We start from the raw sequence: 18,626 nt of genomic DNA on the forward strand, positions 1-18,626 counted from the left end.
CACTCACTACATTGCAGACAAAATGTTAATAGTTTCTTTTCAGCTCGAAAGCCAAGGAATATCCATCAACAGAGCTTATATCACAGTCCAAATTCCACATCGGACAGAGAATTCCTGTCGTCAGTTAGACAGATAAACTATCTGAAAGCCAAGACACTTTCAGATGATTTAGAGATCCAGACACAGTGCATTAAGTACAAACAACAAACCCACTGAACATTTTCTTGGTACGTTTTAAGCACATATGTAACATGCAGGAAAGTTTACTTGACCATGTAACACTCATTCAAACATTGCCTATGTAAGTTTAACTGAAAGAGGTTTTGGGGAGGTTAAGGCAACCTAATCCCTCATTGTTCAAGCGTCACTTACCCCAAGTCAAACAGCAGTCCTCATGCAGCAGCGCCCGTTCCCTTACAAGCCGTCATCGTTTTATAACTAGAACAAGCTGCAGGCTGCCTCCCCTCACTCACTGAGCACTTTCTCAACCTTCACTCCATAAGGGGAAAAATTCCACTATTGGTGTAAACTTAGCCCAGCTCTGCGCCGCCTGTGATAGGCTAGTTCTCTCTACCAATCATGCAGTACTCACACTGTTTCTTCTGTCTTGCCTCTCTGAAAGTGTTCTTTAAACACTGTGTAACCCCTTAAAACAGTGGTCTCTTTTTAAACAATCTTTCCAGGCATGGCTTTAATACAATAATGCAAGGTTCAGTTTAGCTTTTCCTGCTCCTTAATGTGAGCTATGTTCAGGATTACAGATAAAAACGCCAAGATAGAGTGACTTTTTCAATGACAATGAAGGTTTACAAAAGTTAGTAGTCCAAAAGAGACATTTTTAAATATTCCAACCAAAATAAAAAGCTTTATTCTTTATTTAGCCAAGAAACAATCCTTCAACAGAACTGACAAAACCTCTTTTACTGTACTTGCACAGCAACAATAGCTAGCTTGTTAAGCATGCCAGCTAGCTTTGCTGAGTATAGCAAGAGCACAACAGCAATGTCATGGAGAGAGAGACGGGCTCGTCTGGTACGAGGAACAGACACTTAGGCAGCTGAGCGCTGACCTCACCGGGAGGGGGGGTTGAAAACCTGTGACACTAAATGGACAAGCGAGAAGCAAGGGAAACGCATGAAAGCAGTGTGAGAAAAGGCTCCAAGAATAATCCACCCACACTTACTTTTAGCAGTCTAGAATTACACTACCCACCATCAGACAAAAACAGCCTAGAGGATGTTCAGATCAAAATAGTTTATACTACGGGCAACCTAGTGAAGCAAACTTACGCTGTGTTGAAATGAAAAGAACTTTTAACAGTGTTAGAGTTAGACTGGTTTAAAGTTCAGCAACCAGCTGGCAGAAAGTTTTTATTTTTATTTTTAAAAGAACAAACTGACCATATTTACAGAATAAATAATTTTTTATTGAAACAAAGACAGTCACACTACATTTGTGCAAAATTCAAAACTAAATGTTAGTCCTCTCCTGTATCTAGTTGTGGCTAGGGTCACAAGTTAAAGTCCATGTCACTTGTAGACATGTAAACAAACCAAAAACAGGACGAAAACATGATGTCAGAAGATGCGGCTCTAAAAAGGACAGACTACTCAAGCATACCTGATTATTCTTGTCATAGTCCCACTGTTGCCCATCACAGTTCGTTACAAGCACCAGAACCGCGTCTCTTTGCAGCAGATCTTCGTTTATGTGTGAGACGGAGGGATTCCTGCCACTGTTTTGACTCCTTTACACATTTTATAATCTCTTCATGAGTTCTCAGCTGGTCAAAATACAATCATATGTAGGTTTCGAACATAAAACGAGGGCATTTAGCCCAGCAAACAGCATTGTTTTGGATGTCCAATAAGTTCTGTCTTTAAATATGAGTAATAAAAGCCAACCAATCCCTATGCCTTAAGGTTCGGTGTTAAAATGCCAATGTGAACGTGAAGGTGACCAGGACTAAATGTTTTTTTTTTTTTTTTTTTCAAGACCAAACAAACCAAGCAGAACAAACTACAAGTGTGATTGGCTAAAACCAAAAAGCAAGGATATGGCATTGACAGTTTCTGACAGGTGGACAAACAAACGTGACACATGATCATTTGGCATGCCTGTTGTAGCAAAGTTATTTCTGGACAAAATTAGCAGAAACAGCCCCATGTACATGAGGTTTGTAAAAGGTATGGATTTTGTCAAAATAAAGGAAAAAAGTATTACATCCACATTAGGATTGATTTGTCCAATCTGTCTAAACCGTTTAAAAAGGTAGAGAGGGTTTCATGGGAATATTTCATGGGAATATTTCTAAAATATGTCAGTGTTCACTTGGAATTGCAGATGGCCAAGATAGTTCTCTATTTTCACAAGACATCCACTTTTGACCCAAAGTAACAGTGTCATACAAACAACTTAAAATAGATGTCCACAGACAGCCCTGCTATTTCTTCTATTCCATTCCTGCTTGATCTGCTTTTACTAAAAAAAAAAAATAAAAATAAAAAAAACAGAGAGAGAGAGACGGACAGAGAAGAAATAGTACAAGTGTGCCTCACAATCTTTGAGTTTAAAAGGCCACGGCTTATCTACTGTCTGTGTCTAACAAATGCTGTCTGACTAAATGTCCAAAGACAATGACATATCAAATAGCTGCTAAATATGAGGGATCAGCATTACGTTGTCACCAGAAACTGTGACTAGACTCTTATCTGAAATCTGTAGTTCTGATTTGTTTTTGACCTCTTTTATGTTCAAGCTATTACACTTAAGATCTATTCTAGTACAACATCTAAGAGTATTCATTACCAATAACAAACCCTTGGGGACGATGTTTTCAGTTCTTATAAAACACAATGGAATCTCGGTGTATCTCTCACAGAATTCACAATCACCTTGGGCAAGAGATCTGCTGAATGTTAGCAATGTAAATTTGAAAGTCTGACCTCAGTTGACCACACATCTATGATGTGGCAGGAAAAACAAACTTCATAAATCTGCTTGTTTTGCTAACCACAAAACCTTTATGAAAATTTGAGAGATCAGGATGTCAGGAATGCACCAAAGTTATCTTTCACAGTATATGTGCAACAAGAAAATACAGGTGGTAGACATTCCGAAAGGATCAAACGTTTCAAAGTGTTTAAATTCATTTTTTGACTTTTCTTTTGTCAGGTAGTACAACCAAATATTTGTAAATATTTGTTAAAAAAAATTATATATATATATATATATATATATATATATATATATATATATATATATATATATATATTTTTTTTTTTTTTTTTTTTTTAATGGAAATTTTAAAATTTGAACAGGTGTTCCTAATAATCCTTTAGGTGAGTGTGTGTGTATATATATATATATATATATATATATATATATACACACACACACACACATATATATATATATATATATATATATACACATATACATATATACACACACTCACCTAAAGGATTATTAGGAACACCTGTTCAATTTATCATTAATGCAATTATCTTCTTGCACATCTAGCACATCTTGCACTTTAACATCTTGCACTTCAAAATTTACTGTCCTCCCGTCTTTGAAACGTAACTTTAATACGTTTAGATGTCATTTTACATATATAGTAATAAAAGAACTATATCATTTATTTAATATAATAAACAAAGAAGCATACACAAAATGAGGGATGGCTGTTTTTTGTGCCTTTAGTATAGACGAATCTGGCAAAACTACCGGAAGTAAGCGGACGCCATAACTGAGCTGTTGCGCCATTGCATCCTATTGTTTTAGTTGCAACTGTGTCCACTGGGATAAACAGCCCGCGATTTACGGCTGTCACTAACGTTACAAAATGTATAATGTCGAGTGGGAAAACATGTTCCATTATAAATTGTTTCAATGGTGGCAGTAAAATTTCAATTTGGAAGAGAAAACATTGTGAGCTACATAAAATACCCCTGGTCAACTGCCCCTGTCTGGTGCCATACGGTTTACACAGATTTCCTGGGCGAGTACAAGATGCGGACATTCGCCAGAAGTGGGTGAAAAATATCAACAGGCAGGGATGGTTTTTGTTATAATAACAATTATTTAATGACATAAGTAAAAAATATATGGGCGTTCTGTTGCCGACAGTCTCTGCCTACGGTTTACCAATAACAACTAACTGGGTCATTTGACCAATCACCGCAGATTCGCGTCACTCAAAGGAGGTGTTTGGGAAAATGAATCATCGAACGAACTATTTGGAAGTCGTTGAGCAAATCAGTTAAAAATAAATGCATATTATAAGACAAACAAAGTGTTTTTCATCCTTGCATGCACGTTAAACTGTAAACAAAAATAGGAACACTGTAAATGATTTCTGTTGTTTTCACAGGATTATACTGTTTTTCTCAACAGTTTCTTACTGTATAATCTATGTACAGTAAGTTACAGTAGATTTAGTTGTTTTCACAGTATTAAATTGTTTTTTCAACAGTTATGTACTGTGCACACAGTTGACAGTATGTTACTGTAGAATTTCAATGCATTCTGGGAAATTATCAGTTACTGTTAATCTAAATACAGTGCAAATTGACCGCGAAAAACACCACACACAGTTCCACGGAAAAATTGCTAGCCTACTAATGTTATTCTTACATTTAAAATAAAAATGTAGCACTGGTTGACCATTAACAGTCATAATTTATGACATAATTTATGTCAGTGGGGTGTGCATGAAAGCATATTTGACTTTGGAAGAGTTTCTCTGTCGTGTCAGTGGTGCTGCTGTCTTTTCTGCCGACCTGCAACTTCTTCATCTGGTAAGTAATAATTCTTATAATGTGTATACGGATTCTAGCTAATAACTTTAAAGTTTTTTAGAATAGCTGACCACGATTTCTACATTCAATTTAATCTATTCTAGACATTTTAATATAATATGTATATGATAGGCTACTCTTCAATGTAGCCATTTGGGGCATGTTACTGTAAATTCAAATACATTAGTACGAAATGACCGCGAAAAATAACCACAACCAGCTGCCATTTTATGAAGAACTCTTCAGTTCCCTTCTCTCTGTAAGAACGCGCAGGCCGTGCATCGCGTCGCTGTCGGCAACGTTTTCGCCATACATATCTGGTTAGTAATTCATATTTTTATGCAAACCATATGAGTTACGTACGTTAACAGATTAACGTTAGAAAGAACTGGCCGCGGAATGTTATAAGCCTAGCATAAGTCAGACGCGGATTTCTTTCATCTTGATAGCCTAACTTACTTGATTAAATATGTGATTTTATTAACATATATTTCATATGTAACCTCTTATAAGGTCAAAATGGTCTAATCATTTTGTTATTTACCACGTTAAGTCGGTGAAAGCGCCTGCACGTTCATTATTTCATAACTTATAGGGGTTAGGAATTGAAAATCGATATCCTGAAATAGGATATCCAAGGTTAGGATTCGGATTTATTGTTATAAAATTAAAGTGTCAATTCCTCTTATTGATTTTTTCACGCTTTTTTTTTCGTGTAAATCCTGACCTGGCGTTCTGCCATTTAACGTTAACGTTACCTCAGTGATAACTGATGGACCACGGAAAGCGCCCAGGTGTTTTTGTCCAAAATATTAAGTCATGTATCACACAAGCGCGATTTAACCTACGTTTTCACGTGATCGTAAATGAATTGATGTTGAGTTATGTTTCAGCTTGCGTTGCATTCAAAAGAAAAGAGTGGACGATAGAGATGAGTTATCTTTAGCCGTTCTTGGCATATTTATTTCAGCTGTTGACACTGACACATCAGTCTCTAATGAAGATTCTCTCAGTAATATGATCCTCTTAACTACGGTAAATCAACTTGGACAAACATAATAATAATACAAACGCATCCTCCATAGCCTATACTTTAGTGCCCTCTTGTGGCATAAACATATGCACAACACTGAACAGTATAGCATTGCATTATATTACACAGCATACAACTGAGGACATAATGAACATACTTTAACAATTGATTTTAAACAACAGTCCAACAAACAAGATTTTAGTATTAAGTGAATTACACTTTAGACATAATTTTGTCTGTTTTTGCTGTTTAGCCAAAACAACAACAACAAAAACGTACTGTATTTTAACTGTCTTGTCTGTTCTCCTTTTCCACAGGTGTGAGCTGTGCATGTTAAGAAGACCCCTATCCATCTTGACGACCGATGAATTGTAAATCCAATCTAATTTAATTATTCTATTTATCTAACTACTACTACTATACCTTGGTCCAGCACTGACCCACTGAGAACATTTTAAACAGATTATTATCCATCTGTGAATTTTGTCTATCTGCAAGTTGTTAAGAATTGTTGTGTGAAAATAAACGTTGTTGTACAGTTTAAGGTTTAATTGCATAAAAGCTTGGATAGAAAACTTCCTATTGCAAAAGTTAGAACATAAGTCTACATATAAATGATTATTAATACCATAATGCAAGTTTTTCATGGCACATGTGCATGATGAGGTTGTTTTGTGTTTAGTTTTTTTTTTTTAAAGGACACTGGATAACTTGTCATTTTGTAATACTCATCTGGATTGGTGGTTTACTTGTCAAAGCTTTTATAGTTTATAAGTTTATATGTGTCTCGCAGCCCTGCAAATCTGGTCCCTTAGATAGAAAGCAGCCAAAAACCCTTTAAAATCAGCAACTGACCAGTTAGACAGTCTATCTCAAACCAATAGACAATCTTAGACTAGTTTAAGCTGTTTTACCCCAGCAGGGAGTGGGTGGATGAGTTGTTATGAACTATCTTTCTAATAGATTGATCAGATAGCACCCCTTTAATCTTTTCTATTTTACCTGATATTTTTTTTGCATGTATTTATGCATAATTGTTCATGATTGTCATGCATGATTTTTATTGTATTATATTACATTTTTATTATTAATGTATTTAATTGTATTAATGTATTTAAATGTATATTATAAATGCGCTAATGTGTTTGAAAATACACAATAAACCTTGTGCAGTTAAAGCTTCAATTGTTCTTTTTTCTATTTCCCATTAACAGTTAAAATAATATTTCTACGGATTTTCTACAGGTTACACAGTAGCACTATAAAATAAATACAATAACATTTCATACTACACAGTATTATTAAAAATTAACAGTGTAATTCTGTACTTTAATATGGTAAGAAATTACAGTAAAATAATGTTATTTAATTTACAGTATGCTTAACAGTACTGTTGTTAGTGTTACGGTAATTTTACTGTTAAATGAAATACAGCAAGTACTGGATAATTGTTGCCAGTAAGTTACTGTTAATTTGACAAGAAATTTTTTACAGTGAACATTTCAAATGCTATGATAGGGGCTGTTTAATGTATTTTCCAATTGTTATTGCTGTTTTTTCCTATATGAAAAGTAAGATAAAAAAATTCCACCGATTACGGCCTTCCCAGTTTACCATAGCAGTGAAGGTGCAGTATCTGCAGTCATTCCTCTCCAGAAAGAGTGTTCACTCTCGGCTTATAAAGGTTGTAAAGTTGGGGTCTTCTAAAGTGAAGTTTTAAACTGTCATATAGTTGAAGTTTTAGCATATGTTTGAGTATTTATAGACAGAGAGGTAGGGGCATGATCACTGATTTCAGTTGGATGGATTGTGTTATCGGATATCTTGTTATTAGCGAGTTGCTGAATAGAATATATTAGGGCCACAAATGTTTGCCAATTTAAATCTTGTATTATAGTTACATTAATGATGATGAATTGATGAAGTGTGTTTCTTGAAGGAAGCAAACATCAGTCCCCAATTTTACTAGATTATTAATTACTTTACAATTTAAATGGTTATATTTATGCATCTACTGTATGTCAGGTATATCAGAGCTGTGGGCTAGTACGTATATAATATGGGTTAAGAGCCATATGAAGTACAAACAGAGAATGAGAGATTGAGGATGGGGAGAGAGGGATAGAGTGGTTTGGTTGAGGGAATTTGGCATGGGTGTTTTTCTCGTCAGTATCGGGTGAATGTGTGTCATATCTCGTATAAGAAGTTTCCCAGTGTTTTTGCTTGGGGTTCAGCTGAGAGGTACTGTAGTAGCAGCGTTGAACATGAATACACAACTAACAAACAGACACTGGACAAGAGGACTTTACACATATAGACAAGGACAAACAGGGTCAAGACATAAATACTCAATATACAAAGAAAGGCACATGCCTTATCCAAGAATGAAACAAAGGAAAGTCAGAGAGAGAGAGAGAGAGAGAGACAGCCAAACGAGAGTAAAATCTCAAAACATATCTCAATGGAGAAACACAATGCACACAGAACCATTTCTTAATATCACACAAACATAAATAAGCCATGCACGTTACCAGACATATACCCCCCTCCTTCCCTTACTGCAGCTATCACTTCATACATACACATAGGCATTTACTATCTAGACTTTCAAAACCAATTTCCCCTCAAACACCTTAACCATGTAAATCCACTAATGTAAATCTCAGATCAACACGATTTTTTAAAAATGTATTATTATTATTTTTTTTTTCTTATGTTTGTCTGTCACCTTGTCTGGTCTTATATGTACGTGATACACTCTGTATGTGGTGCTATAATCCCCCCTCCACTTATGTACATTGTCTCACTAAACAGGATGAATGTTTACATACTGTTTATAAATGTATTGTAATATAGTGTGTATATATTTTTACCTTTATTAAAAATAACGTTGTCCTCCGAAGAGGGGGTTTTGGTGGGTCAAAAAAAAAATAAATAATAAAAAAAGATTGTATTCATGTATTATTTGAATAATTTATTATTTGAAAGTACTGAAAATGAATTCAAACTAAATAGGCTTTATATAATAAAGTGATACATGTCATGAATTTATCAAATTATTTCAAAAGAAAATAACGCACTTGGACACAAAAATATACTTGTAATTAACCCGGTCAGCTTTGAAACACGCATCAGTGATATTTATTCAGGCATTTCAGACTTATGCATTCATAAAAATCCAGCCTACAGATCTTAACAAAACCAGTTTGCTTCAAACTTTCCAGTGCAATAACAATCCAAGCTGCAGCATTACCTACTGTACGGATGCTATAGTATAAGACAGGGGGTGCGATATTGCCTGGTGGACAACAAAAAACCTGTTGTTCAAGACCACCCAAAGGAGTCCATTTCAAAAATGATTAGTTAAGTATATTAACAAACCACAAGAGAGCAGTTTGAAACCTGAACAAATACAAATGCAACCTTCCTGAACATTTCTTTTTAAACCAAAGCACCAAAACACAATTAACATGAATATCAGTAATCCAAGTTACAACACTTTATTCTTAACACTTAATGGCCATTCATTCTACATTTAAATGACTAGAGCACTGAATATAATACTGTTTTGTCACTTACTGGGACAGGAGTTTGAATGTAGCAGGCTAGCATTACTGGTCTGAGCATATCAGAGTCTTCTCAAACACAAACACACACACACACTCACAGAGAGAAGAGAAAACAGAGGCCCTTTTTCTCACTCTGGCCTGGTATTTCCTGACCCGGCCCATGGAAACCACGTCAGCCTTCCAGTTTAATTATCCCAGAAATCCACGTCATCTTCAACTTCACTAACAAACACACAGAGCCATTAAACGAGTAACAAGAAACAATGCTGGAACACATACAGACACTTCTCTAAGAATACTCCTGCCATAAAAGAACAGAGAAACCAAGAGAAACTATGAACATATCCAGTATTAAATAATTTATTATATTAACTAAACCTGCAGAACATCCCAGACTATTGCTAATCCAACCAATATTAGCAGTCAATGAACTAAGAACATCTGAAGGAATGGCTGTAAATTAAATGCAGTGGATTGTTGCAGACAATAGGCTTCAAATACAAGAGCTGTTATCTTAGTCCAGTTACACTCATTACATAATGCATAGGTTTTCATCACGTGCTGTGATTTAGCTGATATATACAACCTTAAAAGTACAATTTTAAATGTAAATATCTGATAATTTCGTCAACACAGATGGCCAAAGAGCTAACAGACATCGACTAAAAGCCACAAAACTTCCATTTGAGCTCATGCTTTCGACATTGTACCTAATGTCGAATTCATGTACTCAAATTATGCGCTGATATACAGAATATTTAAGAAGCCACGTCCAATCCCAGGCTATAAAAACGCTTCTAAATGTTTAATAGATCAATCTACTTTGGAAGTTTCTACTCTCTAGATCAGGATGAAAGCTTGACTTTGCAGACACACAATACACAAAGAAACTGAAAATATGTTTAAAGGTTAATGAAGTACGAGATCACTTAAATAAAGAAGACCATTGTAAGTCAACAGCATTCAAGACAAGTACCCGTAATACTAGTGTCCAACAATTTAGCACGTCCATTAGCCCTTCAATCTTGACGTGCTAATCAGCTAGAACTCTAGACTTTATAATGGCACAGCTTGGCAGCCTTGTTTAACACCAAGTGCTCTGGCCTTAGTTTGCTGTGGAGGAGCCATATGGAAAGAGTCCAAGACAGCACAAAATCTCCTTTAGGCTATTACGGACCTGAATTTCATTGTATAAATATCAAAGGTGAGGGTTTACCGACCCAGACAACCAAAATCCCAATAGGAGATACAATATCATAAAGAAAGAAGCGATCATTCTCTATTGACTGTGTTAGGTTTAGTTAAGCTGATTTCCCTAATCTACAACAAAAACATTCCTACTTGACATTAAAGTACCATTAAAATGACCTTTTGTCAACACACGCTGGCTACATGGCAAAAAAAAAGGAGCAATATAAAGGAACTGACAAAACAGTTCTTATAACTCAAGTTGTGTCTCTCACTTTATTGTCAGAAGGAATGTGCAGTGGAATGCGTTGATGATGTTGAGTGTTCAGAACCGGGCAAAGCTGACAAGCAATATTTCACAGAAGGCTGTGAAAAATCACACTCCTGTCCTGTTTAAGAAACGCAGGACTGTGCAAACATAGCGGGCATGAATCTTCAAACAGAGCACAAAAATCAGACAATATACGTCTCAAAACTCACAAGCATATGTTCAGTCGTGTTCATAAATCTGTTCAAATGCTCACCTGGGTCTTCACTTGGCAAAGTTAAAGCTTAAGTGTGTATGTTTTTTGACATTTTTCTATCCCAAACAACCAGCCCTATAAGGAACCACTGGCTCAACCAATAGCATGAGTTAAGGGGGAGTGTTTGGGGAAACCTGTTTGACAGCAAGTATTATTTTTGCAATTGGGCGTAGAAATTGCACACTTTAGTTTTAACTGAGAATAATTGTAGCCATAAACACTGATGATTCATTCGCGAACAGAACAGACAATCATGCTAATTAAAAGGGAGGGGTGTTACCTGAGCCATTGCCGTTAACGTGCATGGTTTGGGCCATGGCCTCAGACACTGGTTTGAAATCCCACAGAGAGCCTGAATGCACTCATGCAAATGCCATGCATCAAATCAGCTTGCCATGCAACCTGCAAACTGGACAAAACAACAAAATGTCAGACACAATATTAGCACAGCATGATTTCATATACAAACACACATACATACACAGGGTTTGAAATTAACACTCGCCAAATATGGTAAAAAAAAATCAACTGTGGCTGGTAACGCTGTCAAATCACTAGCTATTTGGCGCGTTAGGCTACTTATGTTTACTGACTTTTCTGGGGAAGTCCGTGTTAGCCAAATAAGTGCATATTAAGCACAAATCCTCAACTCTCGGAGGTTAAAAAGTGTTTGGTTAACAGAAAATACATAGTTATTTTTCAACATCCTACTTTTTTTTTTTTTTTTTTTTTGATGTTCTTTGTACTGTCTGTCCACCTAACACATTTTTGGTGAAAAGGATGATGAAGAAAGAGTAACCCGGGGATGGCAAGATGACAGGATTTGGTGTTTGAATAAGAAAATAATGTATGAAATTATATTATATACATTTATATATATATTCCCAAAACAAATCATGGACTCAGATCTGATATAGGTAAGGCCTAAGTGACGCACCTCAGTGTTGCAATTGTGTGCTTGTCTGCAAGACCTTGTAGGCAGTTTAACCAAAACATGAGCTTTTATTGAGGTCATTTAATATTTAACAACAAATAGAACTCTAACCTTCAAATGTTGGGCACATAGAAAGGTCCCCATTTTGTAGACATTTTGTACCTTATTTATCCCTGAGGGTGCATATATTAGTTCTCACTACTCAAAGGCACATTTTACCTAAAGTGTATTTATTAATACCCATTTTGTACTTGGTACCATGGCATTGAAAGTGTAGCACTGACAGATTTTCTAAACATTTTTCTAAATGTCTAAACTTTTTCTAAACATGTATACATCACCAAAAAATTTTTTAATCAAAGCTATCATATAGAAACAGAATGACAGCATTACAGTCACATACTTCACCTTGTAAAAGAATTGAAATGAAACTTAATTCCAGTTCCAGTGCTAATTTAGAATGCAGAATGCAAAGACGGAGCAACTCGACCAATCAGAAATGTTGGGCAACCAGCTCACCATCTGTAACTGTCTCAAACTGTTCTGGTGTCACATGTTTTTGTGTAAAGGATAAGCTGTTTATATTACATATTACATATTCGTTAGTATTGCTGGATTCAGCATTCAGTATGACAGCCGCAGATCAGGATTGTTTAAGCAGAGCAGCAAATATGCATGTGTGCAGCAGATACAGTGGTGGGTCTCATAAACCCCTAGTGGAACAACGGCAGGAAGAAGAACCAGTGGGAGGTCTGCCATGTTCTCTGAAGAACACGGACTTGGGAAGCTAGTAAAAACAATGATTGGACCAGTCCTGAGTATTACGAAACACAGGACGTGTTAAGGAATTTCCTCCATCTCGCACAAAAAAGCCCACAAACACATATTACAACAACAGCACGTCTCAGTTTTTGCAGAAACATACAGAACAGCCACAGCCAAACTGAGGAGTCCACTTAGAAATGTTGTGCAATGTCTTTTTCAACAGTCACCAGGACAAAAAGTGCATCAATATTTCTTTTTTTTTTCCTTTTTTATGAATAGAAGACAAAGGACAGCTTTTCCTTTTCCCCATAAACACAGCAAAAGAGTTAATCAATAAATCACTTCAGTCTATAAACTGAGACATTTTCAACACTGTGTAGACTGAGTGATTATCTTTCTTAAACAACTGTCTCAACAAAGACACAAAAATGTACCAAGTTAATTGCATGAAAATATGCATATGTGGCTGAAAGTCAACTCTGAGCCTGTCAAAACATGCTAAAATGCTGCCATTAAAATTAATTAATGGCTAACATTCAAATATATATTTAAACACAGAATGTTTGATTATATAAAGAAATTCAGACAGATTAGTTTGGATCACTAACTCTAAAGGCAAATACACTTCAAAGGTCAGTTCAGAAGATTCAGTCCAAAATGTGGATATCTACACACATTATATACATATATTTGTTCATGCTATGAAGGTGCATGTATGCAGATGTGACAGACTAAAAAGCGCACCTACCTTGTTCAGTCATTCTTAAACTTCTTCAACATCTAGTCACAGGGAATGAAGTTACTATGCCCTTGCAGACACCTATAAGCCAAAGCATCTATGCAACGTGGAGTGTATATTACAGTTAAGATTAGCTAACTTTCTCAGATGTCACAGGTCCTATAAGAGGAAAGGATGGATCCTGTTGAACAGATCAGTGACCAGACCACTAACAAGAGACCTTCTGTGTAAAGGAAAAGATCTGAGGTCCCATCAAACACTCTTACAATGTTAAGTCCTCTATTGGCACAATGGCATCCACAAGGTTGCTGTTTTAGCCAACAGGATCAGCCCGTTACAGTTTGAAGTTTAACTGCAGGTAGATCCTTCGAAAAGAAACGAAAAGGCGTGTTTCATCATTTTTACTCATTCAGTGTCACTCCCTGTTCTCAACACCCTGTTAGCAAAGTCTGTACTTGAATATTAGAATTTGAGTACGAGTGAATCTTTTCAAAAACGATAATTAAAGGAGAAATGCACAGACAACACCGCTGGACATGTGATATGGCCAGTCTGCCATTGAAATTATAACAGTCTACTGTTAATGGCAAGGAAAGATGTTCTCATAAACTTGTTCCAGGTATGTCAGTGGAATCTTGCCATTATCTAAGCTTGAAATAAAAAAAAAACACATCATTGATTAAATTAAGATATCTGTAATCACTTACAGCCTTTCTAAATGGTAGATATTAATGAAGGAAAAAATGTAAGTTGGATTTCCACCTTTAAATACATAAATTTATACATTTTTCCCTGGGATGGGGGCTACACAGAAGCTTATTTCCGCCAACATAATAAAAAAAGGTTATTGCGACTTTCTCACTATTGCGAGTTTACGTCTTTCTCACAATTGCGAGTTTACTTCTCGCAATTCTGCAACAAAACTGTAGTATGGAAGCTTGATTCCACCACAGAATAAAACATTTTACAAGATAATTGCGACTTTTTATCTCACGACTGTGAATTAATATTTTAACTTTATATCTCGCAATTCTGAATGAATAACACAATTTTAAGAAGATATCTCGCAATTCTGAGAAATTGCGAGATATAAAGTTAAAATATTAAAGCCGTGTTCACACGCGACTTTGTCGTTGCAGGTCGCCAATGGCTGCGCTGGAGGGCGTTCCCACTACTGGTTGCCTAGTAATGTTTGTGAGTGACATTCACGGAAGTTACTCTACAACAAATGCATTTATTGCCGCTACAAACAAATATTTTGAAAAAACGCTTCTCTGACTTCACTCCTATTGGTTGTCTCTTGTGAAAAATCGCTCTTCATTTGCATAAAGTTAAACATTTCTCAACTTTGTCGCGTCGCTGGACACCGGTCGCCAACGGCCGCGACCGCGCGTGTCGCCGGAAGCCGCCCGCTCACCATTGAAAATGAATGGTATCGTGTCCCTTGGTCGCATGTAGTGTGAACGCAGCTTAACTCACACTTATGAGATAAAATGTTGCAATTATCTTGTAAAATGTTTTATTCTGTTAGAGAAACAAGCTTTCATACTCCAGTCTTTTTGCAGCCTATATTTTGTGTAATAAAGTTTCTTAAGAGTTTCATGAATAGAGATGATAGGGAAAGTGACACAGGAAATACAGGAATTACACAAGAGAATGTGGCATGCTAGTGGGAGGTATAGCACATCTCCAGAGGTGAGGGCAGGGTAGCATGACGAGGCAGTCACCCGAGACAACGCTATAGCCAGAAGCAGCATTTAAACATGGAGTGCAGGTCCGTACAAGGCTCTGAATTCAAACACACACACACACACACACACACAAACATGCTCCACTGCTGGAGACAGATCTAAAATGGGAGTGGTAAGGTGTATTTCTTTAGAAAAATGCAAACACACCTACTTTACTTGTCGCTTCTCATTAATTAAAATGCTCTTTTCACCACACCTTCCACAGAATTGGAAGTGTAAGCATACATTAATTCTGAATGGTAAACGGGCCACAATTCAAGTTAATCATTGAATAATTCAATCAATCCTGGAAAAAAAATGTATATATAAAATATAAAACATATTATGCAGCACAACGATTTTCATTAAATAAATATTTATTGAGCAGCGAATCAGAATATTAGCATGCTTTCTTAAGAATTGTGACAAAACTGTAGGAATGGATACTGAAAAAGATATTTTAAATTGCAATGATATTTTTAATATTATATTTTTTACTGTATTTTGATCAAATAAATGTATCTTTGGTGAAAAAAAATAAATAAATACAAATTATATGACAGTAGAGCAGCACGATGAATGAATGATTCAATGACTTGCTCAAAGACTTCACTTGTTTCAATACTGGATGATTTAGTGTTTGTCCATGACTGAATTATTTAATGACAAACAGGCACTTGTTTTAACAGTCTTGTTGCCACTTATGGCATAACAATGTCATTGATACAATCTTTAATTTGAAGCATCAAGTTTGAAAAGGTGATTTACTCCATTTTGATCACTACCTTGACAGTACCAGCGAACTAAAACATTTCATCCTAGAATTAATTTGAATTATTGTAAGAGAAATAATGAAATTGTGTGGTTGAAAAGACTGTTTGTGAAGCTGTTTCATATCGAAACATGACAACTGCTCTCTCTGGATCAGCGGCGACGCAGATCTGAAAGTTCTGCTGTGATCATAGGCTACTTGTCAAAGATTTAATAGACACAGCCGAATCATTGACACTTAGAATTAAAATCGCGGGGGTGTTTGAATCCAGATCACAATTTTTTAACAATTATTCGTGCAGCTCTAAATATGACAGCTATGGTGGAGGGGATCAGTTTCTCATACAAATCTGTCATATGACTTCAAAAGTCTTGAACTACAGCACAAGCAGTCATATGGGCTACTTGCATGCTTTTTGTCCATTTTGGAGTATGAAAAGCTGGGGTCACCTGATTTTTAAAAAAATATCTCCTTTTTATTTTTTTCCACAAAACTCAAGTGATATGGGGCGATATGATATTTTTTTTTTTAATTTAAAAGCTTTTCAAACTAACCACTCTAAACCCGAGACCACCTATAGAGCCTCATGTGGTTATCCCAAAAATTTAGATAATGGGTTAAAGTAACATGATCTTTAGATCCTCAAGGGAAGCACAGTCGTTTCGGATATTGCTGTTGTAGTTTGAGCTGAAGCTGCAGGTGTGTCCATTGATAATTTTCAGCAAGGGTCTCCTAGCATTAATAACGTGACAACCTGAAGACAGAAAATCGAGAGGGCCAGATCCCATGCTCAAGTGAAACAATTTTATGACCAAACAAGCGGGCAAAAGACAAGTTAAACTTCATAATGCTACTTCCCTTTCAAAACTACTTGCCAGAAACACACTCGCATGTAGAAACTCCCTTTTTTTATCTTTCACACCAGTGTTTAAACGAGTGGGGGGAAAAAACAGCCTAATCTACACTCATAAACACTATTTCCCCTTCCCATCAGCCACAGTCATTATAAAGACAAGAGTTGGGGGGGAAAGGGGGGGTTTTCCACCAACAACTTGACCATGAAAGCAGGCAGCTGAATTTCATTATAGCGTTGAGCTTTGAATAAGCCAGAACTAAAGAACTTCAGAAAAGAGAGGGGCTGAACACACCTGTGCATTCGTGTTAGCTTCTGGCAGGGGGGCCAAAGGTCTGACCCGGGCTCAAATGCCCCCAACCATTACTTACAACAACCATGCTGATCCCCCTTCTTCCAAATCCAGCTTCAAAGCTTATAATTATCTTGACAGGCACAGGGGGGTTCTGAAACTGCATATCACTTTTATTCTTTCTGGGTTTTCAGCCTAAGCTATGTGAAACCTAAAGAAATCATCTTAACATGCAAATTAGGCAACCACTGAAAGTGAATTAAAGAGTGACATATTGGTTTATTAAATAAAAAATAATTACAATAATCCAGCCACATTGTCATTACCCGCCGGTTCATCTGACTCAAAAGTATCCAGGATATTCCAAGAACTCGACATCAACTTGCTGGAAAAGTCAAAGTCAAACCTCAAACTGTGAGTGCAAACTCCTGCGAGCAGCCGATGCTCTAGACAGCCAGTTCTAAACTGAAGATCACACTGAACGGTCCCAAACCTGATCTAGGTCAGGCTAAATATAAAGAAACCTGAAGAGAAAGGGACTTGATCATAACCACAGGCCCGTTCGCATGGGCTGTATACCCTATTTTTATCAGTATCACTCTCTTGTCGGTCTGCTCGCCTTAAACGGCGTTCTGTGATACTGATACAACTGTAGATTCACTAGTAAGTGAAGACAAAGTGTCATCACTCGAAGCTATAGCCTCTTCTTCACCTCTTCTACTCCCTGAAACATAAAAACTGTACGTGCAATATATATGGGATATGTGGAATAAGTGGAATCATACATTTTCCCTGATATGTCACTAGACATTAAGAAATCATGTTCATACTTATATCACTGACAACAGTAGTCAGGCCAGGATATTGTCATTTAAAAAGTGAAGTCACAGCCCTTGACTGATGTTGATGTTGTCAAGTTGTGTTTTGGTCTGATGTGTCACCCTCCACCAATCTACCAATAACAGAGTCAGTAGTGTTGTGGCATTCGTTGTTGCCAGCTCTTCTCTAGTTACCACAGCTGCAGATACAAACGAGTCAGAATCAGATAAAAACACTCTAACGTTGCGAAACCCCCCAAAACTCGATATGAATCCGAAATACTTTGTTACAAAGTCCGAAATAAATAATTAACAGAAAAAAAAAACTCACTGTGTAGGACTCGTCACTTGCCATTGGAAGCTTCTTGTAGCAGCCTACAACCCTGCGGAACCTGCAGCATATCTGGCAACCTCGAGTCACGGGGGAAGGGGGGATGCACCCTAATTTGAAAGTGAATGCAGTACCAGTTTTGGCCACAATCTTGCATTCAGCTCCTTTAAAGCTTAAAGAATGACAACAAAAAAGTATATTTTGTATGAACACTTTTTAGAACAAATTAGTCTGATTCCATTGTAAGACCATATATGATAAGTCCATTTATGCCTT

General features: G+C 36.5%; 1 protein-coding gene and 1 long non-coding RNA gene across 4 annotated transcripts in view; one reads left to right on the top strand and one right to left on the bottom strand.

Moving 5' to 3' along the window:
* kank1a (KN motif and ankyrin repeat domains 1a) overlaps positions 1-18,626 on the bottom strand; it is a 59,058-nt gene that overhangs the window by 17,878 nt on the left and 22,554 nt on the right. For 2 of the 3 annotated variants that reach the window (XM_089130148.1, XM_039649917.2), the window contains exon 2: positions 11,397-11,525. In XM_089130148.1, the coding sequence (XP_088986274.1) occupies positions 11,397-11,433 (37 nt within the window). In that variant the 5' untranslated portion in view covers positions 11,434-11,525. Of the gene's footprint in view, positions 1-372; positions 528-11,396; positions 11,526-18,626 lie in introns of those variants that run through there. The other variant, XM_039649920.2, reaches the window with a different exon arrangement.
* Positions 4,349-7,020, top strand: LOC148981704 (uncharacterized). Its single transcript, XR_016168308.1, has 2 exons — positions 4,349-4,802; positions 6,153-7,020. It is a non-coding gene; the product is annotated as an uncharacterized LOC148981704 (long non-coding RNA).

Source organism: Pimephales promelas, chromosome 4 (genome assembly GCF_988280905.1).
Source record: "Pimephales promelas chromosome 4, fPimPro1.hap1.1, whole genome shotgun sequence".
NCBI classification, from domain to species: domain Eukaryota; kingdom Metazoa; phylum Chordata; class Actinopteri; order Cypriniformes; family Leuciscidae; genus Pimephales; species Pimephales promelas.